Raw genomic sequence first — 16,702 nt, forward strand, 5'->3', positions numbered from 1 at the left:
GCTGTGGTGGGCTTGGTGAACCATTCCGTGATGTGGTGGCCTTGATGGACCATGCCACCTCAGGCTGTTGTGGCCATATGGTGCCACGCCACGCTGTGGTGGCCACAGTGGACCATGTCACCCCATGCTGCGGTGACCTTGGTGGACCATTCCCTGATGTGGTGGCCCTGGAGGACCGCCCCCCCCCCCCGAGGCCCCGCCCCCGCAGACGTCACTCCGCGCACGTCACCCGGCGCCACGTCACTCCCCGCAGCGGGCGGGGCGCCTGACCCCCCCTGCGCCTCTGCGGGCCGCGCATGCGCAGGAGGGCGGCGCGGCGCTGAGGCGAGCGGCGCATGCGCAGAGCGGCGGCGCGGAGCGGGGCGTGAGGGGTGCCATGGCCGGGTACAGCGCGGAGGAGCGCGGCGCTCCGCACAGCGCCGGGTACCGCCTGTTCCTCAGTGAGTGCCCCCGCTCCCTCCTCACCCCCCGCGCACCCTCCCCGCGTCCCCTCGCCCCCTCCCGGGCCGCCCCGAGCCGAGGGGGTGTTCCTCGGGGACCCCCCCCCCGAGCCCCCCGAGGGCCTGCGGCCTGGTCCGGGCCTGTGCCGGTGCTGAGGCGTCCCGCTTGCCTTGCAGAGGACGCGGCCGGGCGGTACGTCTCCCCCTTCCACGACATCCCCCTGCGCGACGGCGGCGCTGAGGTGAGCGGGGTCGGGCCCCTGGGCTCGGGGGAGACGGGGTTCGGGGGTGTCGGGCTCCAGGGGGGCGTTGGGAGGAGGGGCAGGGGTCGTGTCCTCAGCCCTAGCCCCGTGTTCCTGCCCGGCAGGTGACACTGAGCCACCCCAGCTGTGGTTTCCACCTGGACCCATGTAGGTGTGTGCTATGTGGGCATGGGGTGTGCATCACGCGCGGGTTCTAACTGCTGTAAGGTCGTTTTTGTACCCGTAACCCGCCCAGCGCCAGGCGAGGATGCGAAGCTGAGGCTGTGGCAGCACCCCAGGACCTCAGGAGGAGCAGCTCGGCTCGCCTGCCACGTGCTGTTTGCACCCTGCCAGCGGTTAGTCGCTTCGGGCTCTTTGAGACCGCTGCCCAAAAAACCGAAGCAGCTCAGTTCTGTGGTCTGCTCTCGGCGTTGTTCCAGGGATAACTCACGCTCCTCACCTCTGTAGCTCGCTTATTCTTCTAACAAGTACTAAAAAGCCACGCAGCTTGAGAAACAGTGTGGGTTTGGATGCTGAAAAGGACACGCTAGAGAGCCCCACGTACAGGTTAAAGAGTAGTTTTCCTGTGTTCTTGCACACTGCAGTACTTGGGCACGGTCCTGAATCCCAGTGTGAATCCTTCCGGAGGTTTTCCCATCCTCTTTGCCATTCCCTGCTTTGAGAGCCCGTTAGGCTGATCTCTGAGTCAAGCTGCTGGCCGCTGTCCTGCCCAGGCCAGTACTGAGAACTGCTCTCGTGGGGAAAATGGGTGTAACGGGGGCTGCTGAGGGGAAGGAGGGAGAGACACCAGGCCCCTGGTTTGCTGCCCGTGGCCAGCAAAAGGAAAAACAGGCATTGTGGGGTAACTCAGAAGGGAATATTCAGGTGGTATCACACGTTGCAGACACTCGTAGGACAGAGCTGGGGAGCGAGCACAGGGTGAGGAGGGTTTCGGTGGCCTGGTAATGATTAACACACAAAAGGGGACGACTGCTGCGCCTTCAGGCACAGCGTGCTGCTCGCCAGCGCCTCGGTGCCAAGTCATTGAGAGAGAAGCGAGCCAAAATTGCACAACTGATCACGCTGGAGCTCGTTCTTTCTGTCACTGGAATGCTCTGCAGAGATTTTACTTGTTACTTAGCGGGTTCGTTAGCTGCGGTAGGGAGCCCAGCTGGGAGCACAAGGCTACCTTGCAGCGTGTCTGGTGCCTTGATCTTTATCCCTAGACTTCTGGCACTGAGCGGATTATCACGGGGAGTGTTTTCAGCAGGGATGTGCTGACCTCATCTGTACCTGTGCGTCCGGTCCCAAGGAGCGACCTTGGCTGCCCGTTGGGTGTCTGGGGCCGAGCCAGGTCTGGCACTTGGGGTGTTGGAGCTGGGGGGTGGTGAGCGGAGCCGAGATGTGCCCCCAGGTCGTCCTTCATGCCCTGCCCAGCCAGTTGTGGTCATCTCCTTCCTTTCCTCACCTTAGTTATAAGTAAAAATAGCATATATCCTTTCCCGTTTAAATTGCAAATGAACAGTGCCCCCCCTGCAATTAAGAGGATGCAATAAACTCATTAGGGAGGCGCGTGACATAACCGCACTCGTTGCACGGTAGCAATCTATTTGTGGCGCAGTACAGGTGCAAGGGTCTTAGCACGCCCCGTGTTACCTTTGCAGGGCTAATGCCGCTTACCCTGGTGATTAGAAACCTGGCGGATGCTGGGGAGCAAGGTCTGACTTTTTATTGAAGGCCATAATCTCCTCCGGCAGCGCTCATTAAGATGCAAGTGTGGAAGAGGCCTGGTCCTCCGGGCCCAGCTGGAGTCAGGGGTTACCTGTAAGTGAGGTCCTGCCGGGTGTGGGGACGAATAATTGGGAGGAAAGCTCTTGGTCACTCAGGATAGTATTACAGTACCGGTGTTATGAAGGAGGTGGCTACTGCAGGCATCTCCTGCTCCAGGTGGTCAGGGTGGCCCTTGCTGTAGGAGCTCCACGCTTCCTGTTTAATGACTATGCCTAAAACCTCACCTTGTCTCACCCGGCGTTGTTTGTGCAGCTGGCATCAGTTCACTCCAGCTCGCTGTCGTGTGAAAAGATGACAGGGATGTTCTCAGGTGGCACCTGGTGGAAAGTGTGCAGAAAGCTCGCGATCTAGCTTAACCTCCTGGACTAAAACCTGAGTAATGGCACATGACTGACTTAGACGGTGGGACTTCTGTCAGGTGTTTCAGAATTGGCACTGGGGGAAAAAAAAAAGGCCAGAAGTTCCGGTTTTCTTGCAGTCTTCCTGGCGTTCGTGCTTACATGTCTGCTCTGGTATGGTGTGGTATTGAGGTTCCTCCCCGTTCACTGATGTTTTGCTTTCTTCAGAATGTGTTCAACATGGTTGTGGAAATACCTCGATGGACAAACGCTAAAATGGAGGTAAGTTATTACTGCCGTTCCTGCCTGCAGTGCTTCAGCTGACTAGTCTGTGAATAATCCGGGCCTTCGCTGCTCCTCTCCTTCTCCCTCCTGCCTCCTGAAGAACAGTCTAGCATCGTTGGCTCCGTAACTTGGAAGACAGTGATTGAGTCCCGATAAATCAGGCCTTTCAAAACATGCCTTCCTGCAGAGTTCGTGTCAGGGAGGTTCTCTAGCCACAGTTCTGACTTTTCATGTAAATATTTGCCTAATGCTAAAGGCTGAAGTCTTGCAGGAGTTGGAATCACTTGGTATTCTTCTGTGGCTCCTGCGTAAAGCGGCGTGTAACCGGTCTTACCCCTGTGTCTGGTTCTGACGTCGGTAAGCCTGCTGAAATCTGTACCCAGGGGATGCAAGAGGAAACGGCGTTGTCCAGTGCTCGTGTTGGCCGTGGTGTCAGCCCCTGGCTCCCCGGCCTGTCAGTTAGCAGCCAGCTTCCTGGAGAAAATCACTGCCGTTTTCCTCGAGAGCAGAGCAGAGAGCCTGATGTAACTTCTCTTTCAGATTGCGACAAAGGACCCCTTAAACCCAATTAAGCAAGATGTGAAGAAAGGAAAACTACGCTACGTAGCCAACGTGTTTCCCCATAAGGGCTACATCTGGAATTACGGTGCTCTCCCGCAGGTACTGTACTTTGTTGTGCCTCACTCTTCCTCGTGTCTGCGTGTGTGCCTCTGACCCCTGCCAGCTGAAAGCCTGAGCTGGAACTCACATTTGCAACTGCACCTGTAGCCTTGCCAACAGAGGGGACCTGTTGAGGAAGCAGTGATGTTTGCAGGTAGAAATCTCCAGGGAGAGGCTTGGAGCTGGTGCTGTAAACAAGCTGTTGGAAAATCAGAGGACAAGCGGCTGCTGCGAGTGAAGTACAGGCAGAAGGCTCACAAAGGGCATCTGGCAGTGCCACGTGCTCCCTTTCCTGCCCGGTAAAGCTTTAGGACCTAGTTTTAAGCCAACGCTCCAGGAGCTAGGTGTGCAGCCCCGAGGCAGTGAAAATCTGAGCATTGCTTGTGTGGAATTGTAGCATTTGAACCCTTTGGCTGGTCCCGTGTTGGTGGCCCAAAAAAAGCTGTGCTTCAGGGGAAAGGGGCTGAGCTTACAACTGCCTCGCAGAGACGTGTGATAGATTATGGGGAGTCCTTCAGCTCCACACGTCTCAGTGACCTGAACGCTCTGGCTGCATCACAAGGTCTTGACTATCACAGTCATGTCCTGGCACGCAGGGATTTGGGAAGAGCATTCATTTTTCTCTGAGCGACCTTAGAGGTAGGTGCTCCTTAGGGTGAGAGTGGACCCCGAGTCCTTTCTCTCCTGATGTTGTAAGCAGCTGCTCATTTCGGAGGCATGGCTCCAATACCTGCTGGAGCCCCGCCTTCCAACCTGCGAGCGCTCACTGCTTCAGGTGAGAGGCTAAGGACGCTAAGTGGTGTGGAGTAGGTGACCCCAGGTTCCCATTTCTGCTCTGGTGTAACAGCGTTCTTTAATCCTTTGACCAAAAGGAAGCAATACACACTATCTGTCTTCCACCTCTGCTGGCCTGCTATCTGGAGTTCAGGAAACTTCTGTTAAGGAATGAATAGGGAGAGGAGCAGGCAGGCAGCCAAAACAGTGAGTAGGTATTCTTCCTAGATGTGAGCTTCACCTTTATGCGGCTGGTTAGCTGAGGAGGAAGTCTGAAAAGTTGTTGAAAGAGTCAGTGGGAGGGACCGGTTTGCTCCTGGCAAGATAAGAGCTTTGCCTTGGATTTAAGCTGCATTTGCAAGCAAATGTAAAACCACAGCACGACCATTAGCCCTGAAAGCAAGCGTGAAGTGGGTCGTCAGCTGTATCTTCCAGGCCATTGCTCGTGTGAAATAAACCTGCCCTTTGTTTCTTCTTCAAACACGGTCAGCGTGGGGTTTTTGCTTTGCTTCTGCAGACTTGGGAAGACCCAGGTCACAAGGATGAAGGTACTGGCTGCCGTGGAGATAACGATCCCATCGACGTGTGCGAAATTGGAAGTAAGGTAATGCATTCTGAAGGTAAATGTGGTTAACGGCTCTGGAGCCCGTTGTTCAGAGATGTTACTCAGCCCTTATCTCCTGTATCTTAAGAATGTGACGTTTCCTCTCTTGTCTTTGGGGATGGTTGATGAGATCTTAGAGCGAAAGCCTTGTGAGCCGAGGCTTGCGAACTGCTGATAAGCGACAGCAGATTGGTGGTACAGGACTGCCTGCTGAACTCCTGACAGCTTGCGCTGCCTCCTGCTGCGTGTTCTTGGACGTGTGGGTGCTGACAACAAGTCTTTTGTCCTCGCAGGTCTGCTCTCGAGGGGAGGTAATCAAAGTGAAGGTGCTGGGCACGCTGGCACTGATCGATGAGGGCGAGACAGACTGGAAGATAATCGCTATCAACGTTGAAGACCCTGAGGCAGGCAACTATAACGGTAGGTGGCCGGAGGGAGGAGCGGGTCTGGTCCTACCCCGTCTCCACTGGGTGCCTGCAGGAAGCTTTCAGGGCAGGATATGGACTTGCTCCTGCCCTGCCACCGTGCTTATCGGATGCGATATTGGCTGCGAAAGCAGAACAGGAAGTTATCATCCTCTAGCAAAGTGATACAGTACTGTTTATCGCAGGTTAGGAGACCTTTGCACGGCATGGTATCTCAAAGAAAAGGCTGCCTGCATTCTGTCCTCTGAGTGGAAGGAAGCGGGGTTGCTCAGCAAGTCGCATCAAAGCTGTGTAAATGTGTCTGTGCTCCTGGGGGAAGCCGGGCTTTGTTCTGAAGCTGAGACACCAACTTCCCTCTCCACGTGCAGGCATCCGCTTTCTGTCTGTCCTGCAACCTGTCCAGGATGTCGCCAAAGCTCTGTGAGGAGGGGCAGCTCGAAGGAGCAGGGCGGTAGCGGAGTGACTTGTGCTGTTGGATCTGGGTCACAAACCTTCTCTCCCTGCCTAGATATCCATGATGTCAGGAGGATGAAGCCTGGGTACCTGGAAGCTACAGTGGACTGGTTCAGAAGATACAAAGTACCCGACGGAAAGCCAGAAAACCAGTTTGCTTTTAATGGCGAATTTAAAGACAAGGTAGGGTCAGTGTTTTCATTACCGTGACCTGCCCAAAAACGGAGCTCTGGGTGCCCAGGGACTTGAACGAGTAGCTGCTGAGGGCTGGGGATATAGCTGCCTTCGTTCTTCCTGCTGCAGCCTCCCCTTCTGCTTGTTTCCAGGCTGGTGCTTGCAGGGGTACTAGGGGAAAAAAGCACAGGGTTATCGCCCCACTACTGTTGGATATTATCAGTCTGGCTTCTAGATGACGTTCACATGAGATCCCGTCAGGGCTGGCAGCCTGTCAGAACCAGGCAGGAAAACACCGGGTTTATTTGCTCCTGCTCTGGAGCAAAGGCCACTTGATGTCACCCTTCGCTTCAGCGTGCGAAAGACTGCGGTAGAACAAGTCAGTGCCCAAGGGAGGCGAATGCAGGAGTGAAAATATGAATTCAGGCCTAAATTGTAATGCTGGCCAAGTTTTCCCCATGCCCTTTGAGTAAGGGCTGTGCCTCAGCAGCACAACTCCTTTGCCTCTACTTGTCCTCAGCGTTAGCCCGGTAACTTACTGCTCCCAAATGGGAGCTCTCCTCGGCTCGTGGTGCGAGGCTGGGTGGGCTGGGCCAGCTCATTGCCCCTCAGACTGGGTGAAACTGGAATCGAGGCAGAAAGCAGGGACAAGGCTCCTCACACGTGTTGCTGCGGTGTTTTAGTTGGCTTCGCGCTGTGTCAGACCAGGATATTTACTGCTGGTGTTCCTGCGGGGACAATCGCCCGTGCTTCGGCCTCCAGCTGACCGGTTAACACTCGGGTATTTACTACCACTTTGAAGGGAAAAAGCTGTGATCTGCTTGGAAGCGGGCTCGTTTTCAAGTAGTTCCAGAGCTAGATTAGCCGTGTGGCTCTTCCTGTTGATACCAGCAGCGCTGGAGCAGAGGAAAGCTGGCAGGTTGGTCAGGACCAACTGGCTGCCGCGGACAAACAGAGGGAGGAGCTGCGGGGCGGGGGTGCTTTTGTAAGGCAGCAGTGGCTCGGGACTAGAATATCTGCGTTCAGTTTCTCTTGGCTTCAGGCTAGCGAGGCGACCTTGGCACACCCACCCACCTTGGAAGTAAAGCACTTTTTATTGTAAAATCTGTGTTGTTTCAGCTGGTGTGTGCTGGGAGGTTGCTGTTGCTCACCAAAGGCAAAGTAATGCAAGAGGTGTTCCAAGAGAGTCTCTTAGTTTCTGACTCTGGGAGGTGTTCTGTCTGAAATCAGCTGTAAACACAGGCCTCTTCCTCCACGTAGCTGCTAGTCTGGGGAAGATGGTCGTGTGCTCGCACCTGACTATGTTTGTCCTCGTCTTTGTCTTCAGGATTTTGCAGTGAACGTCATCCAAAGCACTCACGAACACTGGAAAGCTTTGATAGCTAAAAAAACTGACAGAGGAGAGATCAACTGGTAGGTTAACGCTGGTTACTGTGCTCGCTCCTTCCCCATGAGCCACGGTGAAGCTTCCTTTCCTGGCTCGACACGCTTTCTGTTAGCTGCTCGCTGCCTCAGCAGGCAACCGGGCAACTCCGATAACGATTCTCGGTATTCCATTGCCTAATTAATACTCCTGGGGGGAGGCTTGGCTTTCACCTTCTCACGAGCGACCTTTCTCGCAGCACAAACCTGACGGTCTCGGACAGTCCCTTCTGCTGTAGTCAAGAGTGTGCTAAAGCTACTGTGGACGCAGTAAGTACCAGATCGGGTGTCCCAGCGCCAGTGTCAGAGCGGGGTGGGTTGTGTGGGGCCCTAAGTTGCCATCGCAGAAAGAGCAGCCTTACCCTGGAAGTTCTGGATGACTGAGCGCAGCATCTGTTTCTGGTTAAATCAGATGGATGCGGAGCGAGTCAGACATTCTTCCAGAGGCTTCTCCTCACCCTTAGTCATCTGGGAGAAGGAATCCAATCCAGTGTGAAGGGCTGCATTTCTGACCTGGAGCCTGGCTGTCAGCTGCTCAAAGAGCATTTAAATATTGGGCCTTTCGAGAGCTTCGCAGCCCAGGTCACCCTTTGAGATCAGAGAGCCTGATTTCTGAGAGACCTGCAGCCCGGACCATGCCTCCTTCGCGGTGGAGAACTTGAGGTTTCCCGTGTAAGTGCCCTTAGCCTGATTCAGGGCTCAGCTGAATCTCCCGAGGCTTGTGAAATTACCGTTGTTGGCAACTTAAAAGTGGTCGGAGGAGTAGGGGAGGAGAATCAAAACAAGGTTTGCTTCAGAGCATGGAAACGTGACTGGAAACCAGAATCTCTCCGTAGACTTGTCACGGTCATCTGCCTAGCTCTTGGCTTTAAGTGCTCGTATCCTCTGGTACCTGAATTACTGTGGGTTTTTGAAAGTGGAGTGCTGTGGAGGGTGTCACCGGCCACGGCCCCTTGGCTGTCTGCTTTTTAAACATCAGGTGAAACTCTTCTGAGGAGTTTCCCAAGAGTCCTTTGTATCTCTTTTCCACCCTTACATTGTATGTTTAAATAAAAGAGGCAGAAGGCAGGCAGCAGATAGCGTTACGGACGGTGACTGGTTGTGGTCAGAAACAGGTGGCCCCGGAGCGTGAGGGGAGCGAATGCCCGGGGCAGAGCCCCAGCGGCACGCCGGGCACGTGCAGGGGGAGCCTGCGTGATGACAGGACTCGTCCTTCACTGCCCGCCACAGGCTGATTTACGCAGCTCAGATCCTAAACTGCGCTCAAAAAAGATCTGTGCAGCCCTCAGTGGTGTGCAGTGAGCCCCAGGCAGGAGGTTGAACCGTGAGCAGTTGCTGCCTGCTAATCCCCTTCTCGTTCCAGGCACCACCCTGTACAGCTGCCAACCCCATCCCACCAGAAGGTAAGCTGGAAAGCCCACGCTACGCTCTGATGCGGGCTGGAGATTGCCTCAAAGGAACCATCAGTAGGAAAGTGGGGGTTTGGTGGCCTGGTTTGGCTCTAGCAGTGGGAAAAACGAAGGACCTTGTCAGACCTAGCTTGTCTCTGATGCCGTTTGATTGCTCCGTCACTTCTGTCGTGGCCTCGTTTGATCGTTTCGATACGTGAGGCTGGTTCCGTGGGCGGTAAGCAGATCAGAGATGCTGTAGTCTGCTCCAGAAGAGGTTTGATGCGTAGCAGACCCTTGGAGAAGAGCACTTCAGGGGACTGAAGTGCAGGGATAGCAGGGTTTTCATGGGTTTCCATCGGTTCCTCTGAAATGGGTTCGCCAGGTCATCAGTGTAGGCGAGATGAGGAAGGGAAGCACTTGATCTCCGCGAAGAGGAGAGGCAGAGAACGGCCGTGAATTCGGTCCTGCAGTTGCTGCTGATCACATTTCTGTCACGGAGCGAGTGGCAGCTGCGAGCTGGTAGCGAGGCTTTCTGTGTGTCAGGACCCTGTCCCTCGCACGGGGCATGACCGCGTAGGAAAATGACAACTGTGGGACAAATCCTGGGGCAGCTGTCACCGCGTCCTCCTGTGCGAGGTGTCCAGGGTGAGGGCGACCTCATGGCAGCATTGAGAGCCTGCGGCTGTAGGGCAGGAAGAGGGACAGGAGCTGTCCTCCCATCTCTGTTAAAGCTGGACAGGAACTGAAGTTAAATCAGTCAAGGCTTTGGAAGGGATCAGGAGTTGTTGTGGGGCGTGCCTCAGAAGCGAGGTGGCCTTACCTTCCTGAGTCAGGTGAGCGCCAGGGCTCCTGAGCTGGCCGTGGCTGAGTCACGGCGCCGCTCCTCACGGCCGGCTGACTAAGGGTGACATCTCGGGGAGAACAGCGCACCCACACACACACCCGCAGGCCCTCCCGGTTGCACAAGAACTTGGGTGTGTGGCGGTGCCCCTGGGGTTGGTGCTGAGCTCGTGCTGAGGCAGAGGACTAACCCCCCCCCCCCCCCCCTTTTTTCTGCCCCTTACAGTGGACAAGTGGTTCTACTACCCGAAAAACTAAGGAGCGGGGATGGAGGCTGAGCCAGCCGCGTTCCTCCAGCGGAGCCGCCCTGCCCAGTAGCCCAGAAACCTAGCTTTGGTCTCAACGAGCAGCCCCTGCCTCTAATTTATGCTGCCTAGAAGTGCCCCCAGCCCCGCTGCCTGGCGTGTTGAGTGCAGGAGGGGCGGCTGGGAGGCTCAACGCCCCCCCCAACCCGCCACTTGTGCCCCCACAGCACCCGGTGGGGGGTGAGGCCGGCCCGGTACGCGTGGTGTGGGTGCTGGAAATAAAACTACTGAACCCTGGCTGCGCCTCGCTGCTTGCCTGGGGGCTGGGGGGAGGCTGAACGGGGGCTGGGGGGGGGCGCTGCAAAGTGGATGGGAGGCGGCGGGGCTCGAACCCGCGGCCCTGGGGCGGGAGGAGCGGGGGTGGGCGTGGTTCGGGGGAGGGGCGGGCGGGGCTTAGTGCTGAGTGGGCGGGGCCTGACGTCAAGCTCCAGGGCCGACGTGGGAGCCAGCGCGGCGGGCCGGAAGCGGCCGTGACGCCATTTCCGGCGGGGAGCTGGCGGCGGAGGAGGCGGCGGCGGCGGAGCGGGGCCGGGGGCGGCCGCAGGTGGGCGGGGAGGGCCTTGGGGAGCCCTTACGGCGCCCTTACGGCGCCCTTACGGCTCTTGTGGGGCCGTTCCGGTCCTTACGGGGCCGGCCCGGTCCTTAGGGGCCCCTCACGGTCCCAACGGGGCCGCCCCGGTGCCCGTAGGCCCGGCCCGTCGGCCGCGGGCCCGCCCCGCATCGTGCCGTGTGTGTGCCCGCAGGTGTCGGCCGGCAGCGATGTCGTTCCTGCTCGAGTGGCTGTACAACGGCTTCAGCAGCGTGCTGCAGTTCCTGGGTGAGGAAAAGCCGCCCCCGGAGCCCCGCCGCCGGGCCGCGGGAGCCCGGCCAGGGCGGGGCCCGGCCCCGAATCGGGGAGAAATGGGGTGTTTGGGGTTATCCTGAGGCGGGGATGGCCCACTGCGCGCCTCGCGCTTTTCTCCTCACTGCCCTCCCGCTATCCCGCACGAGTTTAAACCCGTAAAGTGTCCGGGTTTGGGGGCAAAGATGTAAAATCCTCGTGTCTGGGGGGGCAAAACGTCCGTGTGTAAGTACCTCGCGTGGGCAAGAACCGATCTGTACCCGCTGCGTGGGACGCTGCCCTGCGTGCTCCTGCAAAAACTACACCTTCCGTACAGAGCTCACGAAACGCCTGCAAAAAAACTCGCAAAGTGCCAGGTTTCCTGGCAAGACCCAGGGCAGGACCTGCCACTTTATTGCCCTGGAAGCCGTCCCGGCCCTTAGGGATTGGGATTCGTGTCCCCAGACGTTCCTGCGCCGCTCCACGTGCGCGTCTCTGCTTCCTCGCAGGGCTGTACAAGAAGTCTGGCAAGCTCGTCTTCCTGGGCCTGGACAACGCCGGCAAAACCACCCTGCTGCACATGCTCAAGGACGACCGGCTGGGCCAGCACGTCCCCACGCTGCACCCAAGTACGTGGGGCGCCCCGGGGGGCTTCTGTCGACGCTGCGGGGACGGCAGGCGGTGAGGGCGCAGCTGAAACCCGCCGGTGTCCCGCGCTGACGGGCGTTTGCCCCTCCGCTATAAAGCTGAGAGGCAGAGAGCTGGTTCAGGGGGGAGGGAGAGGGCTTCTAGCGAAATGTGTGCCGAAGTGATGTTTGTACGCGTCCCCAAAAATCTCTGGCCGTGGTGCCTTCTCTGTCCCCCTGAAGCGCCGCCTTTTTTCTTCCTCCCTTTCAGCATCAGAGGAGCTGACGATTGCCGGAATGACCTTCACGACTTTTGACCTGGGTGGACACGAGCAAGGTAAGCGCCGGCTCGCCGAGCAGGAGGCACCGAGAGGGGGTCAGTCCTCCGATTTCCCCGAAATTCTCCCGCCACCTTAAGAAAAACCGGCCGAAACGTGATGCTGGAGAGTGTTAGCAATTAGCGCTACCTAATTATTTGTTGCCTGGCAGTGCTTGGGGAGCTGTGCGTGGAAATAACCTCTTGGCTCCGGGAGACCTGTTATTTCGGTGGCTGGACGCTCGTGCTTTCTTCTGGCGGTTTGGGGGGGAAAAAAAGAGGCTGCCAGCTCACGCTCTGCTGCCTGAAGTATTTTTAGCCGTAGAAGACTGGGATGTCACGGGATTATTCTTTGCGATAGTGGCTGCATTTTTATCTTTAGACTTAGCTTCTTGAATCCCCCCCGCCCCCCCCAAAAAAAAAATCTGCTTGCTTTTTCAATGCACGCCTCGCGGCTGCTCCAACCCCAGGGTTCCTCAGGGGCTCCACGTGTGCCTTCCCCTTCCGTGCGCTGCCTCTGTCCAGCAAAACGGGCCGGCGGCTGGCCAAGGAGCGCTGTCCTGGGGCGGTGTCCCTGTCCGTGTCCCCCGGAGGCACGCTCACGGGGCGGTGTTTGTCGCTTGCCTCGCAGCCCGCCGCGTCTGGAAGAACTACCTGCCGGCCATCAACGGCATCGTCTTCCTGGTGGACTGCGCCGACCACTCCCGGCTCATGGAATCCAAAGTCGAGCTGAACGTAAGCTCGGCTGTCGCCTTCTTTCAGCCTCGAGCAGCTAAACGAGGCAAATCCCTTCTTTTTTTTTGGGGGGTGGAACTGGTGAGTCCCGTGCTTCGCACTTGCGCTCCCGGTGCGCCCCTCGCCCAGCCTGTGCTGCTGTGGGGATCTCTCGCGCGGGGACTGAAGCAGGCTGGGTGCCCTCGCTGTGGGATCCTCTAAACGACGTTGGAAACGGCCCCTGTGCTTAGCTAGGGCTTTCTTCTGCCAGCCCTTTCGGGAAAAACCCCAGCCACGGGAGCGCTGTAGCAGCAGCAAATAACCCCTGTTGGTCGCAGAGCTCAAAGAGACAGTCGTGGGCGGTGACGGGCGCTGCTTCTGCCTCTGCCTGACTTGCTTCTTGCTCGCAGGCGCTCATGACAGACGAGACAATATCCAACGTGCCAATCCTCATCCTGGGGAACAAAATCGACAGACCAGAGGCCATCAGCGAGGAGAAGCTGCGGGAGATCTTCGGGCTTTACGGACAGACCACGGGAAAGGTAGGGAGGGGAGGCAACGTGGGGACGAGTACCCCGGGGGGTTGCTGGCCGGGTGCCGGTGATGCCCCGGGGCAGGATTTGAGAGCTCTGACCTCTGGCTGGGCTTCCGCAGGGAAACGTGCCACTGAAGGACCTGAACACGCGCCCCATGGAGGTGTTCATGTGCAGCGTGCTGAAACGGCAGGGCTACGGCGAGGGCTTCCGCTGGCTATCGCAGTACATTGACTGACGCAGAGCGCCGGGCTCCTCCGGACTGATCCCGTTCGTGGCTTCCCGTGGGCTTCCCGAGGCCGCGGCAAGCTTTCCAAACGCGTACTGGCATCGACCGAGAGACTCCTGGCTGCAGCCGCCCCGCCGCACAGTGGTGACACGCAGCTCTTTTCCCCTGCCCGGCGGGGAGGTGGCGCGGCCCCGCACGGCGTCCCGGCGGGAGCTCCCGGTGACAACGGGGCTGGCGGGGCCAGGGCGATGCGCTGCCGCGCGCCGCGCCGCTGAAAAAGAGCGAGATCTCACCACTGTGGTCAATCGACTTAAAGAACAACGCGGAAAACAAAGCAATTATATTTTTTAAAGAAAGCGTCCACGTAAACGGCGTCCCTTCTAACTTTTTAGTTTAACCTTCATCCTGTTTAGTCCAGAGTCCGTTTAGGGTTGGTTTTTCCTTTTTTTTTTTTTTTTTTTAAATATATTTAACGATATTATTTAGATCTTTCGCAAATGGCCGAACAAAGCATCATGGTGTTAGAAGTCCTCAGCAAACCTAGCAGGCGGGCCGTGAGCCGAGGGCACCGTGGGGACGGCGGCCGAGCTGGCGCGACGCGCCGGGATTTCGTTTCCAGCGGGGAGGCGAGAGCCGCGGAGCCGCTGTTGGTGCCCCTAGCATGGAGGTGTCTGACGTTTGCCTATCATAAGGTGGTTCATGTAGGCTTCGACCCGTTTCTTTTATATTCTTTTGTTGTTGTTGTTGTTGGTTCCACGGCTGTCTCGCGCTCACGTTCAGTTCAATAAAGACGTGTCCTTCTCCTCCAAAGGGCTGCGGAGCCTCCCTCGGGCCCAGCCGTGCGGGCGGCGGGGCGCGCTCGGTGCTGGCGCCCCGATCCGTACGGGCCCCTCGCCGCAGGAGCTTCGGCTGCAGACGTGGGACCTGGATGGCCGGCAGCCGTGGAGCAGCACAGGATGGGGCAGATGGAGGCAGGTGAACGGGCTGGAGGCCGGGCTTGATCCCTGAGCACCCCAAACCCTTCAGCTCCAAACCCCGGGGGGCAGCACAGCGCGTTCTGCGGGGGCCGGCGGCCGTGTCCCCAGGAGAAGAGGCAGCAGTGCTGCTGCCGGGTGCACCGCGCCCCCCGCGCATCCCACGCGCGATGCTCTGCGTGCCCCGTTGCATCGCGGCGCTGCCGTAGCGCGGCTGCAGGGGGCGGTGGCTGCTCGCAGCGCCCCGCGCACCCTCCTGCGCCACGTCGGCGCGCCGCACGCCGCTCCGCCTCCGCCTCTTGGCCGGGACACCGCCGGCGCCCGGCACCAATGGTGGCGGGAGGCGGTGCCACGCGTCACGCGGGGAGCGGCCGTGGGGGCGCAGGGCGGCCGGCCGCGCGGGGCATCGCCTGCGTCGCCCGCGGTGCGGGGCCATGGCGGCGGAGCTGCCCTGCTGCGTGGTCAGCGTCGGCGACGGCCCCGAGCCCTGCAGCTGCAGCGGGGTCATCCTGTGCCGCGGCCCCGGGCTGGTGCTGTGCCACGCCGCCGTCTTCTCGCCCTTCCTGCAGCCCGGCCCGGAGGCTTGGTCCCGCCGCGAGGCCCTGCCGGCCTCCGTCCTGCCGCCCGGCCTCCGCGTCCGCGTCCTGCGCGCCGCTCCCGAGCTTGACGCCCCGCCTGCCCTGCAGGAGCACGAGGCCCAGCCTCTCGCGTTAACGCGCTGCGAGGCCTTCGCCCAGGCACTCGCAGGGGTGGCGGCGAGCTGGTGCAGCGGCGGGGAGGCCGAGGGGGAGGCCGAGAGGGAGGCCGCCGCCGTTTTGCCCTGGTTCGCTTGGCTGCGGGTGCCCGGCCTCGACGCGCCGGGCGGTGGCTGGACGCCCTGGTCCTCCGCCGGCGACCTCCGCAAGGGCGCGGCGCTGCTGGCCTGCGGCTCGCCCTTCGGCGCCCTCTGCCCCGACCTCTTCCTCAACACCCTGAGCGGCGGCGTGCTGAGCAACGCGGCCGGCGAGGGCAACGCACTGCTGCTGACGGACGCCCGCTGCCTGCCCGGCACCCAGGGCGGCGCCGTCCTCGTCGGCCCCGCGCCCAGCCGGCCCCACGTGGTGGCCGTCATCGCCGCCACCTCCTGCAACGCCGGGGGGCCGGGGCTGGCGCTGCTCTGCTCGCTGCACGCCGTCCTGCAGAGCAGCCGCAGCCTCCTGCGGCAGCTCGGGGACCCCCCGGCCCCACCGGCGGCGGTGCCCGGAGCGGCGCCGCTGGGCTGCGTGGCGCTGGTGGAGAGCGGCGGCGCCTGGGGCTCGGGCACGCTGCTGGCCCCGCGCCTGCTGCTCACCTGCCGCCACGTGCTGCAGCCCGGCGCCACCACGCGCGTCACCCTGCGGCCCCACGGCGGCCGGTGAGCACAGCCAGCGAGCAACCCCCCCCCCCGGGTCTGTCGTTATTTTAAGGTCTGATTTTTTTATTCCCCCCCCCCCCCCGTAACCCTGCTCGCAGGGCCGCCGTCCTGCAGGCTCGCCTGGTGTTCGCCGCGGCCGAGGCGTCCCCCTTCGACGTGGCCGTGCTGGAGCTGCAGGAGCGCGCCCCCGGCTTCCAGCCCCCCCGCCTGGCCTCCGCCTTCCAGCCCGGTAAGCACCAGAATCACGGGGGGGGGGGATGGGACACACACGGGATATCTGGGGGGAAAACGGGGCGTTCAGGGGCCACGCACGAAACCCCGAGCTCACCCCGCTGTCGCGCAGGGGAGGCGGTGCTGGCGCTGGGTTTCGGGGCGCTGGGCCGGGCGTGCGGCCCCTCGGTGACCGGGGGGGTGCTGTCGGCCGTGGTGGGGGCCCCCCCGGTCATGCTGCAGAGCACCTGCGCCGTGCACGCCGGCTCCAGCGGCGGCCCCCTCCTCGCCGCCAGCGACGGACGCCTCCTGGGTAAGCCCCCGCTTCCCCGCCCCCCCCCCCCCCGGGCCCCTTTTTCGTGGGCCCCCCCCCCCCCCTTGGTGTCATCTCGCCCCCTCCCCAACCAGGCATCGTGGCCAGCAACGCACGGGACCACGCGGCGGGGGCCACCTACCCCCACCTCAACTTCTGCGTCCCCGTCACCCTGCTGCAGCCCCCCCTCGCCCGATACCTCCGCACCGGGGACCCCGCCGCCTTCGCCCCGCTCGACGCGGGGGACGAGGGGGCGCGGGCAGCCTGGAGGCTGCAGCAGCGGCCCCCCAGCAAGCTGTGACCCCCCCTCTCCCCCCCCAAAAAAAAAAAACCTGGGGGCTGTTCCTATAAAGACTGTGACTCAAGCCCTGGTGTCCCCTGGTGCCCTCCGCCAGCAGGCTGGGGGGGGGATGAGGGTGCCCCCCCCCCC

The 16,702-nt window shown here is 60.3% G+C and overlaps 3 protein-coding genes across 3 annotated transcripts; all 3 read left to right on the forward strand.

Moving 5' to 3' along the window:
• The first annotated feature begins 283 nt into the window (after window positions 1-283).
• Window positions 284-10,381, forward strand: LOC118157524 (inorganic pyrophosphatase-like). Its single transcript, XM_035311903.1, has 11 exons — window positions 284-440; window positions 618-682; window positions 3,040-3,093; window positions 3,637-3,756; window positions 5,048-5,134; window positions 5,428-5,554; window positions 6,068-6,195; window positions 7,514-7,599; window positions 7,809-7,878; window positions 8,972-9,011; window positions 10,066-10,381. The coding sequence occupies exons 1-11, from the start codon at window positions 377-379 to the stop codon at window positions 10,095-10,097; spliced, it is 873 nt and encodes a 290-aa protein (XP_035167794.1). The 5' UTR covers window positions 284-376; the 3' UTR covers window positions 10,098-10,381.
• Window positions 10,382-10,613: 232 nt separating this feature from the next.
• LOC118157525 (GTP-binding protein SAR1a) lies at window positions 10,614-14,189 on the forward strand. Its single transcript, XM_035311904.1, has 8 exons — window positions 10,614-10,692; window positions 10,888-10,961; window positions 11,474-11,593; window positions 11,862-11,927; window positions 12,538-12,641; window positions 13,031-13,162; window positions 13,275-13,562; window positions 13,596-14,189. The coding sequence occupies exons 2-7, from the start codon at window positions 10,904-10,906 to the stop codon at window positions 13,389-13,391; spliced, it is 597 nt and encodes a 198-aa protein (XP_035167795.1). The 5' UTR covers window positions 10,614-10,692; window positions 10,888-10,903; the 3' UTR covers window positions 13,392-13,562; window positions 13,596-14,189.
• A 367-nt stretch (window positions 14,190-14,556) lies between these two features.
• On the forward strand, window positions 14,557-16,580 carry LOC118157523 (peroxisomal leader peptide-processing protease-like). Its single transcript, XM_035311902.1, has 4 exons — window positions 14,557-15,749; window positions 15,848-15,978; window positions 16,093-16,272; window positions 16,368-16,580. The coding sequence occupies exons 1-4, from the start codon at window positions 14,791-14,793 to the stop codon at window positions 16,571-16,573; spliced, it is 1,476 nt and encodes a 491-aa protein (XP_035167793.1). The 5' UTR covers window positions 14,557-14,790; the 3' UTR covers window positions 16,574-16,580.
• The last annotated feature ends 122 nt before the right edge of the window (window positions 16,581-16,702 follow it).

Source organism: Oxyura jamaicensis, assembly GCF_011077185.1.
Source record: "Oxyura jamaicensis isolate SHBP4307 breed ruddy duck chromosome 6 unlocalized genomic scaffold, BPBGC_Ojam_1.0 oxy6_random_OJ106630, whole genome shotgun sequence".
Classification (NCBI taxonomy): domain Eukaryota; kingdom Metazoa; phylum Chordata; class Aves; order Anseriformes; family Anatidae; genus Oxyura; species Oxyura jamaicensis.